The 27,790-nt window shown below is 36.3% G+C and overlaps 2 protein-coding genes across 5 annotated transcripts in view; both read right to left on the bottom strand.

Moving 5' to 3' along the window:
* KCNMB4 (potassium calcium-activated channel subfamily M regulatory beta subunit 4) overlaps positions 1 to 1,509 on the bottom strand; it is a 65,442-nt gene extending 63,933 nt beyond the window's left edge. The window contains exon 1 of the mRNA XM_008684388.2: positions 1,149 to 1,509. Within this exon, the coding sequence (XP_008682610.2) occupies positions 1,149 to 1,484 (336 nt within the window). The 5' untranslated portion in view covers positions 1,485 to 1,509. The remainder of the gene's footprint in view (positions 1 to 1,148) is intronic.
* Positions 1,510 to 14,044: 12,535 nt separating this feature from the next.
* Positions 14,045 to 27,790, bottom strand: part of CNOT2 (CCR4-NOT transcription complex subunit 2) — a 118,900-nt gene continuing 105,154 nt past the window's right edge. For all 4 annotated transcript variants that reach the window (XM_040637258.1, XM_040637257.1, XM_008684285.2 and 1 more), the window contains 5 exons: positions 25,314 to 25,375; positions 25,175 to 25,224; positions 23,143 to 23,243; positions 21,199 to 21,343; positions 14,045 to 15,214 (listed from right to left, as the gene is read on the bottom strand). In XM_040637258.1, the coding sequence (XP_040493192.1) occupies positions 15,128 to 15,214; positions 21,199 to 21,343; positions 23,143 to 23,243; positions 25,175 to 25,224; positions 25,314 to 25,375 (445 nt within the window). In that variant the 3' untranslated portion in view covers positions 14,045 to 15,127. The remainder of the gene's footprint in view (positions 15,215 to 21,198; positions 21,344 to 23,142; positions 23,244 to 25,174; positions 25,225 to 25,313; positions 25,376 to 27,790) is intronic.

The raw sequence follows: 27,790 nt of genomic DNA, 5'->3' as shown, positions 1-27,790 counted from the left end.
TGTTTTCTTTTGTAGTGACACATCTTGTCACATTTAACAGAAAGTTTTCCTGTGTACACAAGAGTCATTCCCTTCTGCACTGTTTTTCTGCCTGATCTTTGGGCAGAGCCCTCACAAAGAAAATGACAGTAACTTTAAAGAAGAAACACACCTTTACTCCATAGTTAAACGACTAGAATAGTAAAAACAGACCAAGAGAAGATAAAAAAAAAAAAAACAAAGAAATGTCTTCTTGCAGAAACAGGTACACTACAAAGCTCAATTAGTTCACAGACCGAGGACACTGCTTTTTACAAGTTTTTTTCTCCGCTGGGAACAGTTTTCTGAGTCTCCCTCTCTCTGCTCTCCATCCCTCGAGTCCTAACCAGGTTTTCTCTTTTTTGCTTGAGAGAACGAAAAAAGTTGTCAGGGAAGGAATATTCGGTGCATTTCACGAAGGGTTTTCTATTTTCAGTAAGTTTTACCGTTCTCCAGATGGCTCCCGATAGTCCCTAGACACACAGAGTCACCAGGCTTCCTCGCGACCCTTTTGAGAATATATTTCATGAAAATCAGGAGCTCTCTGTACCCCCCAAAACCAGAATTCGCATGTGATTTCCACGTCGTTTTCGACCCTCATCTTTGCATCCCAAGTTAAAAACGTCTGTTTAGAGTTGAAAGGCAAGGAAGCCTCTAACATCTTCCAAGGGGCCTAAAAGACCCCCTCGACCTCCCAAAGCGAGTGCTAAACGCGGCCAGTGGGAGCTCAGACCTTGACCGTGCGCCCGGGTAGGTGGATCCCTGCTACCCACTGGCTTTAATGGGAGGAAAAGTTAACTTTCGGCTCCTTGCAAGTCTCCAAAGTCCGTCTTACTGTAGGCGCCGGACTGAGCTGGGCCAAGGTCTCAAAATGTGAGACGAGGCAAGAGAAATGTGTAAAGAAAACCTCAGGGCACCACAAGTCGCCGCACGCAAACCCATCTGAAGGACCGGGCCCCGGGGCTCCCGGCTGTGCCCACTGTAGGTTTGAGTACAGCCTCCAACGCCCCCGTCTCCTCCTAGGAACGAGAGCATACCTCGAGCCCACCCTGCGCGGCGTCTGACACCGAGGCTCCCCCAAGCCTCAAGACCTCGGCAGGAGCCAGGCATCCCTCGCGGGGCGTCCTTACCTTGGGGTTGGTCAGGAGCTGGTGCTCGTCGCTGTGCAGCAGCGCTCTGGAGTTGGACTCGGAGTTGTTCACGTAGACCTGGACGCAGGGGTACTGCGAGGTGCCCCTGCAGTCGGCGCCACAGGTGAAGGTGCACTCAAAGACCTCGCCGATCTGCTGCACCGACAGCACCGTGCAGTTGGCCGCCGTGGCTTGCAGATCCTGCAGCGCGGGACTGAGCCAGCAGAAGCCGAAGATAAAGAGCGACACGACGCCGGAGATGATGAGAAACAAGCCGAGCCGGATGCTCTTGTCCTCGGCTTCCGTGTACTCGTAAGCCACCCGGAGCTTCGCCATCGCCCCCCACTCCGGGCGGCTGGCGCGCTCCCCCCGCCCCCTCCCGCCCCCGGCGCCGAGCCCGACTGCCTCGGGCGGGAGGAGCCGCCGCCGCCGCCGCCGCCGCGCAACAGCAGGGGAGTGGGCGGCGAGGGGGAGAGCGCGAGAACAAAGGGGCCGAGGCCGGCGACGCCCCCGGCGGCGGCAGCGCCCCCGCCCCCCCCCCCCCCCCCCAGCCCCGCCGCCAGCCGGGCCCCGGAGGCTCGCGGTGCGACCGCTGCTTCAGAGCCTCCTGCACCCTCGGGCGCGAGGAGCGCACGGGCGGCTCCTGCCTCCAGCGCCCCCTGCCAGCCTCCGCCCCCGCGCTCTCCCCGCCTCCCCCACCCCGCCTCCTCTCGCCCGGTGTCTCCCGGTCTCCATCGCCCGCCCGCCGCTTCTCCGCCGGCTCTCCGGCCAGCTGCCCCGAGGGCAGGCGCGGCTGGGCTGGGCCGAGCCCGGGGGCTCCCCCGTGCGGGAGGCGGCTCCGTCCGGCCCCACCCGCCGCCGACTCGGGCCTTCCCGCCCCGCCCGCCCCGGGGACGTCTCCCGTGGGCGAGGGGCGGGCGAGCACCGGGAAGAGCGGCGGCTGGCTCTTGAGATCCTCCTTAAATCCCCCTTGGAGAAACGCCTGACATGAAAGCTCAGGATCGGTAGAGCTTAACCCGAGTGAAAGTTAAAACAAAAACAGAAAACAGGCAGAGGGCGTAGTGCAAGTGGAGCGGCGGGAATCTTGAACTCTACACCGGGATTGGTCAGCCAGCCGGGAGAGCGAGCCAGCGGCCGGAGAGCTGGCGCTCCGGGGAAAACGGGCCACCCGGACCGGCGGGTGGGGAGGAAGTTCCCCCGGCGAGAGGCGAGCCCTGGGCGTGCCCTGGGGAGACCCCGCCACACGCTCTCAGGCCTGGGCGGGCGCGCGGATCCGCACGCGGTAGGGCTGGAGGCGTGACCCGCCGAGCCCCCCCCTCTCCCGCGCCGCCCTTCCACGCCCAGCGAGCGAGATAACGGTCCGGCCGCGGGGTCCTAGCCCTGTCAACCGCCTCGGCGGGTGCCCGCGCTCCCCGGCCCCCAGCCCGCCCGAGGGCGCCAGGACAGGAGTAAAGAGGCTGATTCAGGCGGAGTTTGCTGTGGAGACGTCGCCCGTGGAGGAGACTGCGACTGGCAAGACCAAGGAAACTCGTTGCCTGGGTGCTGGCTGGACCTAGCAGAAACTTAGGTCTCCCGCAGCCGGGTGGACCCCAACTCGATTTGCCCCAAGGCTGGGACAGATTGAGTAGGGACCGAAGGAAACAGGTGGAGAGGTTTGCAGCCCTGGAAAGAGACACCACTTTCCCCATCAGGATGGCCCCCCTGGCTCCCGGACTCCCGAGAACAGAATCATTTCTGTTCTCTTTCCTTCCTTAGGAAACTTGCCACCCTTGGCCCACCCCGGAATTTGTAGATGAGCTTTCCAGGAGCGCTGTGCAAGGCGACAGCAGCGTGCAGACCCGCTTTGGGACAGGTACCGTTTCTAGAGCTGCGTCCTGCTCTCTTAATTCTTCCAGTTGCTCCCTCCACCCCCACCTCCTCTGTGCATACCTTCAGCCTCTCTTCTTTTAATGACATTTTTTTAAAGATTATCTTTTTCCAAGCCACACTTCTATCATAATATGAAAGTTGAGAACTATTTCGACCTACATTTTGAAGAATCAGAATGTTCACTTCTTTGCAAAATATGTAAACATATCTTTTTCTTGACTTGCAAGTCCCAAATGGATATACTCATTTAAGAATATTTATTAATATGTAAACACCGTATCATGGAATTCTTGGCTTCTCTTTCTTGGATTTCAAATGTTACTTAACGGGTACTATCTTTTAACTGCAGTTCTGATATTTTACTTTGAAGTACTCCATTCCTTTATGTGGTGGGTAACAGTATTTCCAAGCAAGGGGCAAAGCAAGTTGAATTACAGGAAGACCCTAAGTGTTTTTCTGAAAAATTTAAGATACAGGGTTTGGAAAACTTCCAAATCAGGAAGACACTTTGTACTTAAATACTTTCCAACTTTTGAGAGAGATTTCCTTCTTTCCTTACCTAAGAATTATTTTTCCCCTCTTGGCATAAAGACAATTGTTAGTGATTACATTACCTGAAAGGCAAATGAGTTTAATTGTTGAAACAGCTTAACCTGAGATCACAGATCTTCAGCCTGAATCTTTTTCCTACTGCAGGTTATAATCGTTTTCCTTTTCAAGAATGCTCAAGCCAGTCTAAGATCTGAGGCAGTGGTGAGCAGATAACAAGATCCAATTTTCCCCATTGGTGTGCTGAGAAACTTAATCTTGAGGCAGAACTAACTCCTGTTAGTGCTCAAAAAACACAGGGCTGTGGTGCCTAAAGATAATTTCATAAATATGATTAATTTTTCAATGACTCCAGAGCTCCAAGAGTTCTGTGAATGAACCCTCTGCCTCAAAACTGAAGCAAGATGGTCTTCAAGTATCAGAAAATTCTGTCTTAATTTAACCTGAATTCTTAAGGGCTTTTAAATCCATTTTTCCCTGGTGTTCTCCAGTTAGTCACTCTTCTTCCTTATAATTAAAGTATTTGAAGAAACAGTTGCCATCTAGCCTTCTGTTCTTTAAACATTTACTTTTCTCCCTTATTTCCTATTTTTAAATTAGTTTTGCTTCTCTTCTAAACCCTTTCATTATCTTCATATCCTTTTTATTGAAAGTCAAACCTATCAAAAGACTTCCCACATTAAATAAATTTCTGTTTTATCCTTAATGGAACACTGTGTTTGTTATTAGTTTCATTGACTTGAGGTGGAGCTGCCATATCCCATTTCTAACATTTAATAAGCCCCTCAGTTTCTGAAAACCAGTCACCAGGGACTCTCTAAGTTCAGGTAGTGGCACAAACCCTTGGGAATCTCAGAGATGCTAAGCTCTGAAGTCACTTAGCATCTTGTTTCCGGTGGAGGGCAGAGGCAGCACAGAAATAAAAGCTAGTTCTTTCTTTGCATGTTTGCCACCAATTAGAATTAAGATAAAAACTGTGATACACAGAACCAGACCGACTTATTTGGTGTACATCATTATCTGCAGCAATGTTTTCAGGAGAATCATAGCCAAGCCTTAATGTTCTCTTTAAAAGAAAAATAAAACCTATCTAAGCAAGAACATTAAAACCATTGCTACTTATAATTTGTTCTCTTGACCAGTATTCTTCAAGAAGCCCTGTGACTAATGTTAAAGTTGCAATATACAATTTTATGTGTATATATCTTCTATTAAAAGATTCAAAAAAGAATTATCATAAGGAGAGCTTTGGTATCCTAGGAATAGAGAGGAATTTAGAGCATGTTGGGAAAATGTTTATACAATGGGTTTTTATTTTTTTAAATTATTTTAATTTTTTTAAAGATTTTATTTATTTATTGACAGAGAGAGACCGAGAGCAAGCGAGCACAAGCAGGGGTAATGGCAGAGGGAGAAGGAGAAGCAGACTCCCCGCTGAGCTGAGAGCCTGATGCAGGGCTTGGTCCCAGGACCCTGGGATCATGATCTGAGCCAAAGGCAGATGCTTAACCACCTGAGCCACCCAGGCACCCCATACACTGTTTTAAAAATTGGTGCATTGTGAAGTTTTTCAATGACAAACTGTTACTATACATTTGAATAAAATACATAGGAGAGAAAATATCATTATCATCACCTAATTAAAATTCACTTTCTAGATAGGTTTTGGACATTTGTAACCCGAATAATTAGATGATAATAAACATGAATGAAAGCATGAGTGATCCAACAAAGAAAACTATATAGAAAATTTTATCTTTTCATTCAGCTTACACAATTGACAATTTTGTTGTCATAGAAAACTGTTTCCACTTTAGTCTTGACTTAAAAATGTTTACAGTTGAACTAAATCATTTCCAACTTGAGGATATAAAAAAACTAACTTTCTTGCCATGCTTCATGGCAAATATTACATCGTAGACTCAATTTTAAATTCGAAAAAAATTTCCTGGGTAGTCACTATTTTTCTATATTTTTTTTTCCTGCATAAACTTTACCTATTATAGTGAGCATATAATTATACTACTTACTACTTTCTATACTTACACTAAGAGAGTAAGGGCTCTTAAGTATCACCTAATTTAACATTAAGCAGGAAAGGAAGCTCTCAAAAGACTGCATTTTGTTTGAAATAGTAAAGAATGATTATTAAAAATATTTTTTTAAGTCTGGATTTGTTTGCATATAGCCTCTATGTTTGCAGTTGAGAAAGAGAAGCAAAAAGCACAATCACTTCATATTAGTAAATTCATAATATGGTAGTGGAAGTATGGCTAGAGTTCCTAAATCTTACCACATGTTACCTTTCATGTTAATGGAAGTGATCTTCTATGGGAGATAATATACACACATATGTAGTAAAAGGAAAATCAGCTTTGGAATTAGAAAGCAAGAAGCTAAAAGGTTTTAATCCCAACATTTAATACTAAATAATTTGACATAAATAATTCTAGTTCTTACATTGTTTCCTCCTCCTTATATGAAAGGGTTGGACTAGACGTTTTTCAAAAATTTATTTTAGAGAGAGTCATAGCATGGAGGGGCAAAGGGAGAGGCGGCCTGACAAAGGGCTTGATCTCATGACCCTGAGATCATGACCTGAGCCAAAAACAAGAGTTGGATGCTTAACTGACTATGCCACCCAGGCACCCCTGGACTGGAAGATTCTTGATTCTATGATTTTTATTCCAAGTTGCCTTTGTTCTTGTCCTATTCTTCAGAAACTTAGCTATTACTATCTACCAGCACATAGTCAAGTCAAAAGGTCTTTTAATAATTCCAAATTACGGAGATAACTTGTAGCTCAGTGGCTGAGACAGTATTTATCTTTAGAAAAATGGGCTTACATCTACTGAGCACCTAATATAAACAAATACCCTAATTTAACCTTCCCACGAGATGAAGAGGGAAGAAGAGATTAAGTAAAGCTACACACATATTGACAGTGCCAGATTTCAAGGCCCATTTTCTGCTATACTATACCATCTCTAAGAAACTTCTGTAGTTAGTAAAAAAGAATAGGTAATACAAATGGATTTAAAATGTGCATTGTCAAATTCAGGTAGAGTTAGGCTTCATCGAAATCCCTACTATAAAACCTATGAAGGGGGACGTGGGTAGAGGATGAGGATCTAGTGATTTAACCAGTTCCTCCAGCTTAATTTTACTCTGAATCACTTGTGTTGAAAATAGCTCTTTTTTAGATGCATAACAAATGTAAGTAGTATGGTTTTATGTGTAAGAGAAAGATTAAATGTAATATCGTTTTATGTGGAAGAGAAAAATTAAGTGTAATATTTAGGTTTCAGATAAGCTTGTTAGAAATTCAAGCTAACTCAAAGTAGAAGTAAACACAGGGAACAACTGGATGTTAGAACAAGTAATAGTTCTAGGGTAGAAGAGCCTATCCTGCTCCTAATGCAGGAAATTGCATAATATTTCTAATAGTTTTCTTGCCTTTGCTTGGCCATTTCCAGTGATGAAAAATTAACTCCCAACACTGGCCATTTGATCTTTGGATCTTTAAAAAAAATTTCTAAGTAGTATTTTCTTGTAAATTGAAATCTGCCTTGCCATAATGTCCATGTAAAGATTTTCAATTTGCCCTCTGGTATTTATGTGGGATAACCTGCTTTACAAAAAACTCCAATTCCAGGGCAGCTGGCTGGCTCGGTTGACAGAGCATATGACTCCTGATCTCAGGGTCCTGAATTCAGTTCCCACGTTGGATGTAGAGCTTACTTAGAAAAACAAAAACAAGAACGAGTGATTCCACTTCAAATGGGGGATAATCCTGTTCCTTCTAGACTTTTTCTTCTTATGCTACTCTTCAGTTTCTTCAGTATTCCCTTTTGATACTGGTTTAGAAACTATGATCATATTCTTACCCCAAAATGCTAACAACAACAAAAAAAAAATTCCAAGTTGGAAAGGATATCCAGTTTTAATATTCTCTAAAACAAGAGTCTACACCTTTCTTTTCCATGCTATCCAACCTATAACACTTCTAGGATGATGGATTTTGTTGTTCATTAATTAACAACGTCATTGCCAATGCAGAGAGAAGCTGGGAAAATTATTTTGGCTCAAATAGACAATTTGGATCCCAAATAGTGATGTGCAAGTCAACTAATTTAATAGTCAAATATTAAATCATTTAGAGTGAACTGAAAAAAAATATGGAACTTCAGATTAGAAAAGGAAATCTGGAAATAACTTTTTGAGCAGAGTAAATGACTTGCATTTTAAAAAAAGGCATATTTTCATTCAACTTGTTTTATATTTGAAGGATATTAACCATTTGAATAAATTACTTTAAACATTCAAAATAAAAAATCAAACATGTCTGACTCTTAAGAGGGGAAAATATTTAACAGCTCACATTTTAAGACAGCCCAGTTTTGGGGTGCCAGGCTGGCTAGTAGAGCATGTAACTCTTGATCTTGGGGTTGTTTGAGCCCCATATTGCTGTGGAGATTAAAAATAAAATCTTTTAAAAAGACAGCCCAGTTTTCATGCAACTGCTACATATGATAATTAAAACTACATCTTAAAATAAATGTTCAGTATGTAACAGACTTAGAGGTAGCTTCCAAACATTCTGGCTGCCCCAAATCTTTATTTTTATACAAAAGATGAAACTATTTATGGCATTCCCACATGTAATTTCTTCTCATTGAGCTGTATATTTTTGAAGGATAATCAGTGTTTACTCTTTAAAATATTTTTTTCATTATAAATGAGTACCAATAGCGCTGATCCTAAGAAGAATCAAGCAGAATCAGCCATTTGTCGACATCATACCACCCTTGAAATTTGTACATTTCTTCCAAAATGTTTAAAGGAACCTCATGTATCGTAACTAAAGTTACTTTCAGTATATACTGGAGAATTGATTGGCTTGGAAGAAAAACATCACTTCTTCAAAGTTTTAAAAATTATGTAGTCAAAATATTACTTAGGCAAATACAAATGCAAATTACTGGAATATTACTTTTCATCAGGACATGTAGAGCCCTCTGATTCACAGTGAAAAATTCTATTTTCTTTACCTGGTATTTTCTACTATCGTTTGAAGGAACTGCCACTTTTGGTATAAATAGGGCCTGTTTTTTTTGTTTTGTTTTTTTTAAAGATTTTATTTATTTATTTAACAGAGAGAGACAGCCAGCAAGAGAGGGAACACAAGCAGGGGGAGTGGGAGAGGAAGAAGCAGGCTCCCAGCAGAGGAGCCTGATGTGGGGCTTGATCCCATAACGCCGGGATCATGCCCTGAGCCGAAGGCAGAGGCTTAACGACTGAGTCACCCAGGCGCCCCAGGGCCTGTTTTATTTCACCTTCTCTAACAAAATGTCAAAACATATTTGTAGTATGGTAGATGCCTATCAGGCCTCGGAAATGAAAACGAAGATGAAGGAAAAACTAGTTTTGCTACATAGTAGTAGTCTTAGGGATGCCTGGCTGGCTCGGTCCATACAGCATGTGACTCTTGATCCTGGGGTCGTGAGTTCAAGCCCTATGTTAGGCATAAAGATTAGTTAAAAACAAGATTTTTTTTAAAAAAGTGGTCTTATTAGCTAAACATTTTGGCATGTGTCAGTTGGGTCTTCAACAGAGATAGGAAATTATTACAACAAAGACGACTTAACTGTGAATTTTATGACATTTTCAAGAAGTCGTTTAACTGAGGGAAAACTGTATGGCAAACATCTGGAAATGATTAGCTTTTTAAACTGAATACTGAATTCTTACAATAAAGAAGTAGATCATTACATTTTTTCAGGTCATAGTATTTATATAACAGAATGACTAAAGAAAAACTTTCAGTTGATGGACATAGAATTGATAATGCATATAGTTACTCTTAGCAGTTTTTATGCATACAAACTGAAGCGGAAACCTAAGGTCTGGCAAAATGTCCCCAGGAAATAGCAAAGGTTTAAAAAGAAAAAAAAAAAAAGAGTCCTTGCTTTTTTATACTCACGGATGGATTTAGCTTTCCTTGTATTCTGCTCTAACAAGTACTACTGTAATAATGTGGTTTCTGATCTGGAACACTGGATACAGGAAAAAGTAAATGAATGCCCCCGATACACAGGAATGCATTATCCCAGTATTAACTTAGTTGGATTTCACCTAAACTTTAATATTTTATTCTAGTTAGTACTTGCACAGTAGGCAAAGTATAGTTTAAGTGTAAACTGTAGTTCACTAACTTCAGAAATGACCTGTATTTACTAGAGTAAAATGGATTCCTGGCCTCTCCCTATACATTTGGTTCAGAATATCTAAAAATGAGAACTAAAACTGACATTTTTAACATGCTCCTCGGGTGATTCTTACGCACATTAAGCTTGAAAATTACCTAACTAGAGGGTTAACTTTGAGTCTGATGAGCTCCCACACCTCTCTCAACCCGAACTAAGATTTTTATACATCAAATTTAATGATGTTTTCTTTTTACATAAGAAATCAGATTACTGCTTCATCTAATTTTTGTGATCACTACTGTAGCAGAAAACAGGAGACTGAACACTAATGCAATGTGTGATTTCAGGCTAAACATTTACCTTGAAACTTAGCAAAAATGGTCTCGTCCCTCCTTTTAAGGTAGCATTAGAACACGTAAATGAATCTAGTGAATATATACACGATTTACTATTTGTTGTGCTTTACTAGTTTCATATTCTTACTCCTAAAGTAAAAAAAAAAAAAGTTGAATAGAGTTGCTTCTGTAATTTTTTTGATTATTTAAATCTCTCCAAAGATATAGCAGTAGTTACAAGTAAACACCTTATCCATGACTCACAGAAGAGCACATTTTAGAAGGGTCAATGCTTCCAGCATTTAGCATTTAAGTATTGAGCATTTAACTTTCAGCCCTGAGGACATCATATTCCTTAACTTCAGACCAAAAAAGGGTATCAACATCTTATAGAGCTGAAAAGAGGCCTAGAAGTTATCAAATCCAAAGTTTTACTCAAAAAGGCAGTCCTCTCAATAGCAATTGATAGTCATCCAGTTTCTGCTTGAACATTTTTGTTGAGGAATCCTTACTTCATGTAACAATACTGTGGGACTGATACACAGAACCAAAATGTATCTCCCAACTTCCATCTTCTGGTTTGAGACTTGCCCTCTTCATTTAAGACCTTCCTATATTTGAAGACAGCTGTCATGTCTCCCCTTGTCCATTGTCTCTTCTCCATGGTCTACATCTCATCAACTCTAAGATGCACGTTCTTTTCATGCATGACATCTTTGAAATCGATAAGCATTTTTGTAATTCATGGTTTTTCACAGTTTAATTGAGCCTTTTCTTCATTAGTGGTACAATTAGGTTGTACCTAATGGTTCACAACTAGGTTTAAAGTAATTACCCCACTTTAACACTTTTCCAATGAACAGGAACATTAAAGTTCATCCAGTTCAACTCCTTACCTTATGCACAGAACACTGTCCAGTCAGTCTCTCCTTAGTTATGTTCTGGGGTTGAATCTAATGCCTTACAAAGCAACTCATTTCATAATCTTAATTACCTCAGTTTTAATACTGCACTGAAATCTTTCTTTTTGGTCCTAGTTCTGTTCTTCAGACCGGCAAATGAACAACTCTTGAACTTGATACCTGAAGATAGATACCATGTTTCTAGAGTTTATTCTCTAATGCTAAACTTTCCTACTTTTTTTTTTTTTATATTTAAAATGTAATTTAAAATGGGGATACTAAAACCTACCTTATGATGCTATGCTAAAAGACAGGATACAATAATGCATGTAAAACACTTAGTATATTGCATGGCAGCTAGAAGGCATGCCACATCCTTTTCTCCTTCTGCCTTCCCCAGTCATAGCAGCTCTTAAAATATAGCAGACTTCCTACCTTGTTCTGAGCACCATACTTCTAATGTAGCTGAAAATTACATTGGTATTTTTGGCAATAGTTACAATTTACAATGATCTACGTATGAACCACTCTTAAGACATGTTACATTCCACCATCCTTTATTCTTTTTTAGCAAGTGGGAAAGTAATTATCTTGACTCGTGTATCCTATTTGATGCAACTCAACACACAAAATTACTGGGTTAGATTTAGATCCGGATTTTGACGTGTACTGTGTTTATTTGCTTCATCTCCTAGATCTGTCATGTATTTATGATATGATCTAATTCACTGGCAGTGGCAAGGAAAGAGCTTTCCGTTAGGACCCAGCTTTTTAAAAAGCCATTAAGTCTGGCTTATTATCCACAGACTATCTTAATGGAACCAATGAATAGGTATTTCTAGATCGTCTCTTTTAACTACACAAACTATGGTTAAGAGAACATTAAATATGGACATCCCTTTTATGCACGTGCCCATTTAGATTTTTAGTGACTTTCTGCAAAACTAATTTAGTAAGCAAATCTAAGTTAAATAAATGTGCCCTTCTTTGCAGGCATGCTCAGATGCCCCATATTTTACAAGCACTGGGTGTAACAGAATGGAAGATCTGTTTCTGAACGAAGGATTCAGAGGAAGAATCAACTAGAAAGGGTAGAGTGGGAAAAATTTGAAAGTTTCGAAAGTTAATTGAAAATGCTTTAAAAAAGAATTTTGAAAATGAAATTACAGCAAAAAATTGTAAATTATTTCAAAGCCCAATGCTTTAATTTGTACATTTTATTTTCAAATTGAAATACCAATTTATACCATTCAATCAACATGTATTTATCAAGCACCTACGGTGTACCAAGTTCAGTGGCAAAAAGGAAAAGACCAGTTAAGTGGTTGGCTTTATATTTTACTGTAAGAATTCAAATAAACTTTTCAGTTCTTAAAAATTTTTTATATCTAAGGAAAATTTTGTGCAGTGAAAAAAATCCCTGAAAATGGAGTTTTATCATATAAATTATAGTATCACCACAAGAAGCACAGAATATATATTTGATACTAAATAGGTGAAAGGACTTTCTTTTGCAACTAAATAGCTTTTTACTCCTAGAGCCAATTATAATCACAAAGTTATTTAACATCGTACATATCTATGTCACTAGTTATATAGGGAAAATTTAACAGAATTAAAACTAAGAAAGAAAATGTGAAATATTAGTTCAGGTCAACTTCTGTACATGTATAACCACAAGTTATAAAATCAAAGAATATAACAGTGTGTTATATTAAAGAGTTTAATATAGCACTTTAAAGATTTCAAATAGACTTTTAAAACTTGGATTTGAAGTCAAGAGCATGGTAATTTCGGATATTAACAAGTTATAAAAATTGGTTTACATGCAAGAGTTTTCTCATTTTGATGATTCAGGGTAAAGAACTTAAAAACTGGAAAAGTGTGCATTTAAAACTTTCTAAATGGCCGTTAAGACAAACAATTAGAGTCAAGACAACAAACCACCTGATATGAGCTATTTTGCTTTTCTGAGTCATTCACAAAAGTACCAATCATGATCATGGTGAGACTTTATACTGTTATGTTTGTACTCATAAAAATAAAGATCCCCTTCCCTTTTCTTTCTTTTTAACGGTTTCTCATGGTTATGTAGGAAAAGTTACACTTTACAAAGTCAATTATTGTAGAAAAACATTTTTTTTTTAAAGAAGTCAATTTCTAGGATTTGATTCTGGTTTATGTCAAATATGTGAGAAGGTTTTGTGCACAACAGTTAGAACTACAATTATGTAAGTGCCATCCTTCCTACAGAGGAGATGCTTTGGTTTAAATCTGAAAGGTTAAAAAATCCTGATATTTTTATGTCAGTTTCTCCATATCTCAAAATACATAGAAAAACGTAAATCTTAAGTCATTTCATATTCCTGATACACAAACACAGCAATGTCATAAATGTTTCATTTTCAAACATGATTTGGTAAATGTCAACAACTTTCACTCTTCATAGAAAAATAGGTTAAAAATGAAAATTTAGAAAATCAAAACTCACTGCCTTTTTTACTCTACCTCTAGCGTTTGTAGCTTCAGTCTTCAGACATTTTTAAATACAGTATTTGCCTTTAGATGGAAAAGAATCCATCAACTTGTAAATGTGAAATATCCAGGCCAGCAAACTGAAGGTAAAGTCTACCTGACCCCTGCTTTTGGCTTACCTTAATTTGTGTATTACTTCTTAATGATAAATCTTAAAGGTCTATCAAGAAATGGCTCATAAATTTCTCACAAAACTATTTTGATTGGGTCCCGTGAGTGTTCAGGAAGTTTTATTTCTAATGCAGCCACAATTATTTTTAAAAATTGTTTGTTTTGATGTGGTTAATAACTAAAAATGCACCTGCATTTTTAACCTACAAGTAAAATGATGTACGGTTCCATCAAATTACTTGTCAAAAGCTGAAAAAAATACTACATTTTAAATTGTTTAGTCACACCATTCAGTTAGATATTTGTAAAACTTGAGGGTTTTGGGAGGTCTACTTTTCATGTTGAAGAAATAATTTCACAATTCCAAATCAAAGTCAACACTGCAGTGAGGAGAGCTTTTCTACTTTATTACAAAGAGAAGAAGCCTTTATGTGGTCAGAAAATACAAGATTGATCTTTTTTTCTCTTCCTATGAAACGCTGCTGTTCAAACAGCCAGAGTGAATTGTCTCAGTTCACTTCTTTAAGTCCCATCACATTCACTTGGGTATGGATGTCCTTGGCTGCTGAAAATCTGGCCCTTTAGTGCACAGGGCGACAAAGTCCCCTGACCAGCAGTTCCAGAATGTCCCATTTTCATATATTGCATCCATGCACACCTCCTAAAAATGAGGTACAGCAGGGCAAACATTTTCCAAAATAGATGTCATATATATAATATATACACATTCGTACATACATACCTTTATTCATGTGATGTCCAAAAATTTAAAAAAAATGTACACATTTATTACAAAATCGTAACAAAGACTGGACAGTGTTTTGCTCATTCTGGAAAGATGAAGCTCAGTAATAACACAACCCTGGAAACCATCCAGAGATTGTGGCAATATCTTTCTTCTAAACAGTCAGATATTCTTGCATTAAGCTTGGCGAAACTGCCTTTCAAAAACAGAAGGGGAAGTAAAATGAAGGAAGCAGACCTTGCTCATCTTTCCAAATGAAATACGAGAAGGATCTTCACATAAAAATGCACAAACATTTGTTATTTTATTACCAATAGTGCTACAATGAACAATGCAAATTTTGTGGTCTAATTTTGTTGAGTCTTTTGTGGGTTTTCTTTTTTACATTTTAGAAACTAAATGGTAAACTTCTGTCAGTGTACTTGCTTGTCTTTACAGACTCAAGTCTGTCTGCTGGCAAAAAAAAAAAAAAAAAAAAAAAAAAAAAGAAAATAAATGAAAAAAAAATTCAGACCCTGCTCAAACTAGAGAAAAACAAATTACAAATTTAGTTGTTGGGCAGCACATAATTAGTAAGGCAGGACCTCAAATGGTGACCCTTTGCATAAGCCAATTGCCAGATCCTCAAGGAATTAAAACCAGGGTGCCTGAGCCACATCAGTTCTGCAGTTATGTTGAGTATTGTGCTGAGACAGCCATACCCCAAGAAAAGGGAAGTCTTTTTTTAGAAGGCTTGCTGAGCAGGGTTGTAGTTGAAGGTGGATGGCAGGTGAGGCCGTTCTTCTAATTTGTCATATTCCAGATGAAACTCCTATAAAACCAAATTTAAGAATTTAGATGATTTCCTCTCCCTCTGATCTCAGATTTTTGTCAAAATATATTTTACTCGATGAACAAAATACCTACATGTATGAGAATGAACACAGACACAGATGTACCAAGTCTTTTTTTCCCTCTAAAATACAGCTTGAAGAAAAGTAATGTGCTGCAGTTTCTGATAAGTGTAGAAATACAGACTTTCTGTGTAAAAGTCAGAGACTACCCATGAATATCTATTTTATAACCACTGAAACTATGCAATTTTTTGCTCAAAAGTAGAAGTTTGAGCAAGAATTATGGTATTGTCAATAAAAAGCACTGAAAGCTGCAGGATATTTTAAATAAAGCCAACCTCCAATGACGTAAAAAACCAAAAAATTTACTTTTTCCTCAAATAAAAAATTTTTCCAATTTGTAATTATTACACCTACTTTTTTTAAAAAAAGCAAACATATAAAGTTATTCTAACCTTACAACTCACACATCTCCAGACTTTCCACTTCAAACCCAAACACTGAAAAGATAAAACTGCCACTTAAAACTAGACAGTGGTTTTGCTGGAAGCACATCTGAACACACAAACTACGTAGCTCATTTTAAATTAAACTTTCAAAATACATTAACTTCATGACAGTTTTAAAATTTAAGAATAGTGAAGTAATTTCTTCATGATACTTCCCAAGATCAAGAGAGATGCAGAAGATAATTTTGTATGTTAAAAAAAACATACCTTTGCAAATCCAAAAAGAGGTTCTAAAATCACTAATTCTACAATCTGAATTAAATAAAAGCACAAACTAAATTCCATTTAAAACATTATGAAACTTAATTTATACTATGTATTAAAGAAAGCCAACAAGTAGTTAGCACTATGGGTTAACATATCTTACCATACCTATCTTGTTTCAAATTGATTCTAAAAATGGATGTTCCCATTATTAAATTAAAATGAAAACCTAGGTCATAATGGTTAAATTTTGAGATATAAAACCAAGCATTTAAAATTTAAGAATATTACATTAACAACTGAAAACCTAGTATGTGCCAAAACTAGAGACACAGCTAATTTTATTTTAATCTTTCTGATTATATCTTTCTGTAAATATTATCATCTTCATTTTGCACCTGAAGAAATGAGGTTCACAAGTACCTGCCCAAATCAGACAGTAAGTGGCAGATCTAGGATTAGGATTCAAACCTATGTAGCACCAAAGCCCATGACCTTCTAGTGTTAACACGTTATTTTTAATAGTTTTAGCACAAGATCCAAATAAATTTACTTCATTACACCCCTTATGCAGAAATGCTGAAAAAATTCAGTTCACTGACAAATGTTCTTAAAGAAGGGACACTGTAATGACTTTGATCTAAAAAGGTTCACTTTATAGGACAGAGTAACTAAGGCACATAGGTTATTTGCTTATCATTAAAACTAGCAAACTCCAGAATCACCATCGCCCCCCAATGCACTGTGTAGGCACCACTCTTTCTCTCCCTACCCCTAAGTTTTTAAAAAGCAATTTATTGCCTGGAAGAATATCAAAATGAGTGAAGAAAATATCTTCTTGTTATATCACTCTTTAGAAAATTAAAATTGGCAATTTAGTTCCAAAATATGTGTAGTTGGAGGGTAAAAAGTCTATTTGTAACTGTAACAAATCATAGGCCCCACTAAGTTACATAGATTAAATTTTGTTTGGTTATCCTGTCCTTATCATTGTACATTGGTGAACTACACAGTATTACTGGAATTTAAACTAGAGTAACTTCATCAGTGCACATACTTTCCCCCCTTTCATATTAAAAGAAAAAGATCAGTTTAAACCTAGGGAGCATAATAAAAAACTCATATATCAGAGATTCAGAAATTAAATAAGTCAAATTTTGTCTTCCTTTTTCTTATATATTTGTTTTGGTCTTTTATGTATTTTTATTCTTCTTAAAATATGTAAGTCTTACAATATATACTGGTATCTCTTTGCTCCCTTTGATTGTTGGTAACATCTCTTGTTGGTATGTACACACACAACACCCATGCACACATGCACTGATAGGGACAAAAACAGGTCTGTTTTGTAATACCACTACTTACTTCCTTTGAATATAATGCCATGCTCCTAACAGGTACGTAATTAATGACGGATGAATTAATAAACCAAGTTTTTTCATTTGCTTTAGGAACAAAACATTACATTTTAATGATTTAAAAGGCTATAGAGTGTTTTAGGTACTTTTTAAAAACAACTTTTAAAGTCTTTTTCTATTAATCAAATTAGGCTACATATTCTCAAAAGGTCACTGTAAGCAGAACTGAATTTACGTGTACTAGATTCAGATAATCAAATGAAATTATTATGAAAGCATTAATGTAATCACTCATCAAATCAGAGAGAGAAGCATACACTGCAGGAGTATTTTCTCAAACTCTCAAAAATGTCAGCTTTCTCTTACCTAAGATAAATCCTCCAATTTTAGGAAGTTGCAAACTACCTTAAATATACTTATTAGAAATAATTTTTTTACTACTTTGAAGAAAAGTACATATTACTGATTAGAGTATAAAGATATACTAATACTAATGTGTACCAGTGAAATTAACAACAAAAAAATCACATTTATGTCAGGATATGTTATTATAAAAAATTCTAAGCATAAGAAATCCTATTCAGTGTTGGATCCACAAGGTGAAGTCAGGCTGAAAGAATTCTTCAACTTTTAAGTCGTTAGTTTGAGAAAGCTATTGATCACAGAGCAGCCTCCATCACCTGAAAATTCTGTGGATGAAATTATTTTAAAAATTCTACTCATTAAGAATATATACAATCTGAATGACCACTATTTGTAAATTAGTGAGATAGTAATTCTAGCTAAATTACAAAGGATAGATCACATAGCCTGCTGACAAGTCAAGATTATTTAAAAGGGGAGAATAAACACAGTGTCAAAATTTTTATGGATCATCGACATACAAAAAATACTTTATTTAATGGGCTGGATCCTAGAACTCAGAGTTATGGAATTTTCAGGGGTAAAAAATACCTCCAATTTAAATCACTGAATTTCTTACTAACAATTCTTCAAATCTCTGAAAATATTAAATAATCTGCAAAACAGAAAGAACCTCATACAAGACATTGTGAGATGGAGACCTGACCAGAGTCTAGATCAGGTCAGTACTTTTCAACGACAATATGACAACATCAAACTATTGCTTATAATACTAATCAGACAGCAAGTTTCTTACAATGAGTTCAAGTTATTTGATAATGCATGTTTACCTGTGAGTAGTAAACCACACCCACTTTACAGGTGGGAACTTTAAGGTTAAGTCAGGACATGACATTTTAAGGGCTTTTCTGCAGTTTGATAAACTGTTAATACATTATAAATGGAACTAAATGTCTTAATTCCTAAACAATTTGAGAAAACACTGAAAACATCTTTAAAACAAATAAAAAACCAGAAGCCATTGTGAAAAGTTTATTCTGCAAATACAACTTAAAAGTTTTAAGTTCATGAATCTGTATTTTAATATAACAAAAGTGAACTATGTATAATACTTAATAGAAACCAATAATTCTGCTTGCTTTTATCATTGTGAAAATAATTTTGATGAAAAGTGTCGGTGCCAGTGGCCAGCAATTACTCAAAAGAGATTTCTTAAAGAAACAGTTTAACGATATTTCTCAAATTTTATTTTCCAACTTCAGAGCTAAAAATTATAAAGGTAAAGGTTAAGACAAAGCTCAACTGTACAGGAGATCAGATAAAGATGGGCAAAATTATATATGCACACTACGTATTTATACACACACACACACACACACACACACACACTTTTCTTTACAATGACATGTATCTGACTGGGGAATTGCTTTTTATGGGAAAGTAAAAGGGTCTATTAATGTTTAAGTTGCTTCTGAATATTTAATTTTGTGGAGTGAAAGTAGTACTGGAAACTGACTTTTTTACATAAGAAAATCTGTCATATATATTAAACTAAAACTTAACTAAAAAGATACATCAATCTACTGCAAACAGCCATCCTTCTTGCATACAGAAGTTTGGAATAACTTACAATGACACTGAACAAAAAGCTTCAAATCGAAAGGAGAAAACTTCAGTTATTTTCTAACAGACTCTTTTCCCCCTGCAAAGATACATTTTTCTTTCCTGTACAATCGACTGACTGAGAAGATCTCAAAGTATGGCTCCAGACAAAGACCAGCAAAATCACTGGCATCACTTAGGAAACCATTAGAAATGCAAATCCTCAAGGCCCCATCCACAGACTTATTAAATCAGAAACAATGGCTCAGCAACTTATGTTTTCAGTAACGCTACCAGGTAATTCTGATGCAAGCTAAAGTTTGAGAACCACTGACCTGATCTAACCAACAGTTATAATTTTTCCATCTTTGAAGAAGATTAAGAACACCGATGATAAAAACAGCAACAAACTACAACTACTCCATGTATCAAATACCCAATATATGCTAAGCATTGTACTCAGTGTGTGTACGTGTGTGTGAATGTAAAATCTCATTTAATCCTCATGACAATCTAGAAGCAAATATGATTTTGATTTAAAAGATAAGGAAGCAGGCATGGAAAAGAAACTTGCACATGGTCAAAACATAAACAGCTGAAACAGGAGATAAATTCAAATCTATGATACAAAGGCTATTGCTTTCTACCACACTATACTTTGTAACAGGTAACATACACAGTGTCTCTTGTACTATTTGTAATGAATATAACTATTTCCACTTAAAAGGTCAGATCATGGATCTACCTTTTGAAATCAAGATATGCATATTAATTATAATTGTTAAAATAACTCGAATACAGTTTGGTGGTCTATGGACTTCGTCTGAGAAGTAACGACATTTACCACTGACAAACACCCAAAAGTAATAAAAAAAAAAGATATAACCTCTTTTATGTGTCTTGTCTGGTATTTTTACTTGGGAACATCTTTTCCTATTTCCTTTTTCAAGTTTTATATGAAATCATCTTGTGATGTAAAACATTTTTGTGATAAAGATCTGGTAAGCATTTTACACTGTCTTGTTAAAATGTTTTTTTACTTTCTTATTAATTTAGTAAAGTTGACTCAAAGGATAAAAAAGCCCAAACCAACAAATAAAGAATCATCCAATGGACTAATTGTCAAGAAATATTTTTCTTCTGTTTAAATTTACTGAGAACAAACAAAACTAACTCTTTAGTTTTTAATCCTAAGAATCCTCAAGGGAAAACGTATTCAGGGAAATCTTGGGAGTTATGAAATCAGACGTTGGTTATACTCTCTACTAGGTAGACTAAATGCATACATAAGATACTACATGCAAATGTGAAATATGCTATGGCACTAACGAAAATTTTGCACATGGGACAGTTAAATAGGTGTTTTTGTGAGGAAAAGTTGCAAAACAAAACATGACCACCAACTTTTTCCATAGCCCTCTTCCCTCCAATATTCAGCATACTAGTCATAGGAATAATCATGGTTAATGCTTATAATTTTTGTTATATCACTTGCAAATAAAAACGCAAGCATCTTTCCTGCAACGAGTGCAAGTGTTTTAAAAAGCCTATTATCTGTTTATATACCAGTTTCAGGAAAATCTCCTACTTGCTTAAAGTAATAATATAAGAATACATGAGTGGGATTGCAAGAGGGTGATCTTTATTTTACAATTGAGTAGACACAAAAATATTTCAACTGTTACCAAGGCTTGTGAAAAATTACAAAATTTCTTACCAAGTTCAATCATTTTCCTAACTATGGGTGAAATGAGTTGTTTCTGGATACTCCTGGAGTTTAAATCAAGCCAAGGAGGTGAAGACAAAAAAAACTTATTTAGCAAGTATCTGGCACATTATTGGTACATATAAACAGATAAAAGAGGATACTTCTTTTTAAAATCTAGATTTATACATTTACACATTTGCACATGGAAAAAAATATACCTTAGCTACTTTCCTCCAGTTAAGACAGTCAAAGAAGTAATATGTTCCCCTCTCATATGTATTGGTTTTCATTGTTGGCTCCATGCCTGGTGCCCTGGTAATCCATACTCGTTCTTCTTTGTGGTATCTCCAATCACGGTTAAAACTTCAATTTTTAAGAGAAAAAAACAATTAATTTTTTCCTGTGGCTCACATCAAACATTTTCTACATTTTGTAAAATTTTTCTCAGAAAATAATTATACAGAAAATACATAAATATGGATGCTTCTTTGCCCTGACTTTGTTATTAAATACAATGTGAGTGAAATAAATATAGGAAAAGAATTCCTTAATTTGTCCAGAAAGCACACTCGTTAATTAATATACACATCTTTATTTAACTGAGGAGACTTTTTAATGCAAACATAACGAGATCTTAAAAGCTCTATGAGCAACGTGATAAAAACTTAGGCAGACCAAATAAAGATACATTGTGTTCCAGAAACTCATTCCTTTCTCGTTCTTCTTAATATTCAATAGAAATTGAGATATCTATTAAAACAAAAACCCCAACTATTTGTATTATTTTATAAGGAACAAAATAGTCTTTTTATCTATTTAAATCACATAACTTTGTAACTATGTTGAAAATTCTTAGTGAATGTATTACGTTTATTCTTTATTCAAATCTCACTGATCCTAAATTCTCAAAAGCTAAAAGGATATCCATTAGAATTCATGCAAGAATCAATAAGAATTTAATATCACTTGTAAACTGGGGAAGTAACATCCAAAGGAGGTAAAAGAATCAGTAAACGTCTCTGGTGGAACAAACCTCCATGTAACAAATACCCTCCTAACTAATACAGTGAGATAATTTTTAGACATAAATAAGATATGAGACAGAACTGCCAGTAATGGATAGATGAATGACTAAATGAATTTATTTACTTATGAATAAATTAAAAGAAACAGGTAACAATTTTTTTAAGTTACAAAAAATGAAGGGAAAACATGGGAGAAAACAAATTCTCAATAGAGAAATAAAAAAACCAATTTATTATCAACACAGTGAATTTTACATTTTTAAGTATCTGATCCAAGGCCATTTCTAGAAATGTTATTAGGAATATTATAAAATACTTAAATCTGTAAAAATTAGGTCTCTCAATCATTTAACACTATAATTTTCTTTTTATAAGCTCTCTCCCAACGTGAGGTTTGAACTCATGACCCCAAGATCAAGAGTCACATGCTCTATGGACTGAGCCCATCAGGCACCCCATAACATCATAAATTTTTATTAACAATTTACTCTAGTTAACATGGTTAACAGAATAGTCTACTGGTAACAAAATATATTACCAATTGGATATATGAGAAATGACACAAAATTTTTATTTTTAGAGCATCAGGAAAGAACAGAAATGCTCAGGAAAAAACATCCAATAGACCAACTTCTTAACACTAATTTATTTAAGTTGGCCAACAGGCTTCTGATAATGAATATGGACTTCATCAACACTTCTAAACACACAAGATGTATGCAGTGCCTTGCCCATATAATACTCAACAGATGTTCATTAATGATGAAATTCACTATCATTAACATATGTGGTTCCACAGAAGATATGCCATAGTTATGAACCATATCTTATACTTCACATACTTATAAAAATTAGATTTACCAAATTCCTAAGCCAATTCTGTCTTCTTACAAATTTAGGATTATTTAAATCTGAAATAATTCTTTTATGTATACAGTGACCATTAACCATGGTAATATAAACTTTCAATCTAAATTAACTTTATTTTACTAAATGTAAAAAAAATTATTTTTTGATGGAAATATTTCCACTTTAAGAACAAAAGACAGAAACCATAGTTATCATTTAAAAGAAAAGCTTTCAGAATAAACAAGATCCACTCTAATACAAAAGTGCTTAAAAATACTTTGAACATACAGCTCTACTGCAGCTAAAAGTTGTAATACGTCTCCTCCATTCATGTAATAGAGATAGAATAGCAGGTCTTCTCCATATCGGCCAAGTTTTATTGCAGCCAGCTGGAAAAGAAAAATCAATTATTCTGAAGTGTAAAATAAGTTTGAAAATCCTAACATATTGCTACCACTGAAGCAAAAATAAAAAGATAAACAGAAACTCTTTTCTTTGTAGCAGATAACCATTATTACATGATTTCGCAGGTAATTATAATTTTAAGAGAGTTTTACCATTTAAATAACTGAAGTCACTTAATTATTTCTGGTACATCCATTTTATGTATTAATAGGATAAGAAGCTATATAAAAACTTCTAACCAAGCCCAAATGCTGTTTTACTCGAGGGCTTATTAATACCCAACATGGTAATAATAGTGGAACCAGTGTTCAGAGATGCAGGACTTATATTCAAGACCTGGTTCCATTATTTACAAATATGACCATGTCCAAGTTATTTAATGTCTCTAAACTTCCATATAAAATGCAGAAATGAGACCTGCAAGGTTACTAAGAATGTAAATGAAATTGATAAAGTATCTGTATATGAATGTACCTTAAAGAGTGCCTCATATAACACAGAAAACTTTTAAGAAATGTTAGCTGAAGCTACATTGGACAGTGATTGACAAATCAGTTGGTTATGTATTTTTAGCAAACCACAGACAGTAAATACAAAAATCATAAAGGGATAGCTCTTTATTTTGTTTAAATGGATGACTAAAAGATGACTGCCTTACGTCCTTCCACAAAGCAGAAACATTAACTGCCAATCAAACCATAAAACATTGAGTTTAACAGTCTCGAAATCTTGTATTAGGATAAACCTTTACTTAAAAGCTCACCAAAATAAAAACACTTTTATCTCTTCACCTAATTCTGTATCTAAATGTTTATTTAACGGTTACACAATCGTGGAATATAATTTTTCTCTCCATTCAAGCAGCAGTTTTAAAGGTGACAAATTCTCCTAAATCAGTATTTCTTAAATTGCCCTATGAAAAAGTTCTGGAACCCTTACGTAATTGGAGCAAAAAAGCCCTATCTATGGTGGAAGTGGAAGAAAAATCACACAGTCCACAAACAGAAAAAATCAGTTCTATTTCATACTTCTTGTCTTCCACTTACTCAATTATTAAAAGACATATTGAAAAATATCTCTTTACTTGCCTGTCCACAAAATCAACATCCATTTGACCATGCAACTTCATGGTACAGACACAGAACACCGTCATTTTAATATATATTTTATATATTTATGAAATATTTTAGATTTATACATAAATATATAATACATATTACACATATTTAGATACGTTATGTGTAACATATAATTTTTAATAAACTATATCCCTTCCTGAAGGCCAAAATCTAGGCACACAATTTCTAACAGAAATGAATACTTAGTCTTTCCCCTAAACAAAGTATTTACCATTTTCTTTTTTAGAGTAAAAAGATTAAAACTGTAATCTGTTAATAGTTACTTTAGACTAGAATTTTAGGTAATTAAAACATTTTAAAAAGCCAAATGTCATAGTTTTTAAATATATACTTATATGTTGTTCCATTGAAAACACTGTATCTGTGACATTTGTAAATATATATGTATATATATATATACACACAATATATATACACATTTTATTGATAAGGGCATAAAATGAGAATATCAGAAGGAAATTTATCAAATTTTCCAAAAGAGTTTATTCTCATCAACCATGGTTATACCATTATTAATAACTCCAAGAAATATTTTACCAGTCCTACCATTGTTTTGAAAACATATTCTTTAAATATAACCCAGGATCTCATCAAAACATTAAGAAAAACAAAAGTAGAAATAAAACGGTTTTATATAATTGAATGGACACATGAAAGCACACCCCTGAAACCACTTCTAATTATTTCAAAAAACTTTACACCTTCTGAACTGAGAAACAGTGCCTGAAAAATAGATACATTCATGCTGACTGAGGAGAATAATAAACTACACTCACCTTATCCCTAATGTGAATGTTCGTTAAGTACTCAGATGGAACATGGAAGTCTGGATAATAAAATGAAAAAAGCCTTATTAACTGATTCTCAGTTAAAAAATATTTTTTAAAAGGTCTGAACACAAACAGATTCTCCTACCTATGTCTTGAGGTCGACAAGGTGAAGATGCCCAGGGTGATGCAAATTTGGGGTAGAGATTTCTGAATAAGAGGGGGGGAAAAAAAAAACACAAACACTCTGAAGTCCAAAGTAGAAAAAATAGATTTCGATTTTTATTTCAGGAAATCAGGAAAAACAATGACTTCAAAAGTAAAATGAGCATCTTTACTTCTAATTTCTTTTCACGTGTTTACTATGACTTACACAGCAGAAAAATGAAACAAGGTTAACTAGGTTATGTATATGTGTGTGTCTATGTATATATTAAGTTATATATATATATTCACACATATATATGTAACTTCAACTCAGAATGCTTTAAATTCATTAATAGCATGTCCCCAAGTAAAATTACTTTCCCATTTATATGCCCAGAAAAAAACCCAGTAATTATTAAAAGCAAAAGTTCAAATTCACCAAATATTTACTGAATGCCCATTATATGCCTGGCACTGTTCTGGGTGCTTTGGACACATTAGTGAATAAAACAAAGGCAACTGACAACATGAAACTTATTTTCTGAGGATGACAGATCAGAGGGAGGCAGACAAAAATAATGTGCATAATAAATAATATTCCATGTTCATGGAGGGGTAGGGATGGGAGATTAATTGCATTAAATAAAGTAGTCCGGTTAGGTCTCATTTAGAAGATCAAATTTGAACAATGATTTGAAAGACATGAGGGAGTCAGCCATATTAATTATCTGGCAGAAGACTATTCTGGTCAAAGGGAACTGCTAAAGTAACTAAAGTGGGGATGTGACTGACATGTCTGAGGTACAGCAAGGCGGCCAGTGAAGGTGGAACAGAGTGAACAAAGGGAGAAGCTGTTGAGGTGGGGGAAGGAGAACATGCCTGTAGAGATAAATAGGCCTATAAAGATTTTAGGTTTTTTTAAAGATAAATCTTATAAAAATCTTACAAATCTTATTTATAAATCCATAAATACATAAATCTGTCAGAGAGAGAGAGAGAGAAAGGGCATGAACAGGGGGGAACAGCAGGCAGAGGAAGAAAGGAGCAGGCTCCCCGCTGAGCACGGAGCCCGATGCGGGATCCCAGGACCCTGAGATCACAACCCGAGCTGAAGGCAGACGCTTAACCAACTGAGCCAACAAGGCATCCCCAGATTTTAGGTTTTTAATCATAATGAAACCACAAACCCTCACTGAACATCACGCAGGAAATTAAACTTTTCAAAAAGGATGGTCCTGGCTCCTATATAAAGAAATGATTGTGAGGGACACAGAGAGAATCAGGGACACATGGTGATTGGCTAATGGAGTAATCTAGGCATGAGAGGATGCAGAGAGATTCAAACCAAGGTGGCAGCAGCTAAAAGCAGTGAGAAGCATGCAGCAATGAATCTACTATGTCAAACATTGCTGACAGGTCAAGGAGGATAAGTTCCTACAAACCACCACTGAATTTAGTAACACAGAGGTCATTTGATGACCTCGATGAGAGTAGTTTTAGTGAAGTGGTGAGGCAAAATCCTAACTGACCTTACTGAAATGGGTTTAACAGAGAATGGGAGAAGACAAATGGGAGATGCAAAGATGGCTTTTTTTGAAGAGTTTTGCTCTCCAAGAAATAAGAATAAAGAAATAAGGGCAGTAACTCATAGAAGAAGTTAGATAAGGAGAAGGTATTTTATTAACATAAAGGAAGTAATACAATATTTGTATGCTGATGGAAATGACCCAACAAAAGTGCAAAAAATTGTTAGAGCCATGTCCTTGAGTTTTCAAGAGACATCTTAAGTAGAAAGCATGGGTCAACTATAGCAACAGGGTGGAAGACAAGAATAAGGTGGGTACAGATGGTAGTAGATAGACAGATTTGGGGGTAGGACTATGCTGACATTCTCCTCTGATTATTTCCATTTTTCTTAGTAAAGTAGAAATAAAAACGCAAGGTCTTAAGTCTACACCTGAAACCAGTATTACACTGTTTGTTAACTAACTGGAATTTAAATAAAAACTTGGGTACAAAAAAAAAAAGCAAGGTCTTCATCTGAGAGTAAAGGACAAGGAAAAATTAGATGTCTGAAGAGACAAATGTGAAATAGTTGCACAGAAGAACAAAAGAATGAATGGACCAGGCATGCCAGTTATGAGTGGCAGAATTAAGGGCCCACTTTTGAGGTTCCTGGTCATGAACGTGAAATGAGATCAGGCAGTGAAGCTGTATGTTTTTTTTCTAGCCAGGTTCAGTAGCAGAGGTCAAGAATGGAAGTCAGAGTATATAACCAGGGTTGTAGTTTCTGCCATGCAATCACGACAAACAGCAAGAGAGGGGCAAAGCAGTCAAGGGTATACATAAATAAACAATTATGAGTGACCACATAATTTAACTGGATAAGAAGGAAGTGAGTTCTTCTTACGAGAAGAGAAAGATGTTGCAGAACAGTGAAAAGGTAGAAGAACCAATGGATTAAAGATCTCAAGAGTC

Source organism: Ursus maritimus, unplaced genomic scaffold (assembly GCF_017311325.1).
Source record: "Ursus maritimus isolate PB19 unplaced genomic scaffold, ASM1731132v1 scaffold_21, whole genome shotgun sequence".
NCBI lineage: Eukaryota > Metazoa > Chordata > Mammalia > Carnivora > Ursidae > Ursus > Ursus maritimus.
The sequence above is the reverse complement of the archived record's forward strand: the minus strand, read 5'-3'. Positions and strand labels throughout refer to the sequence as shown.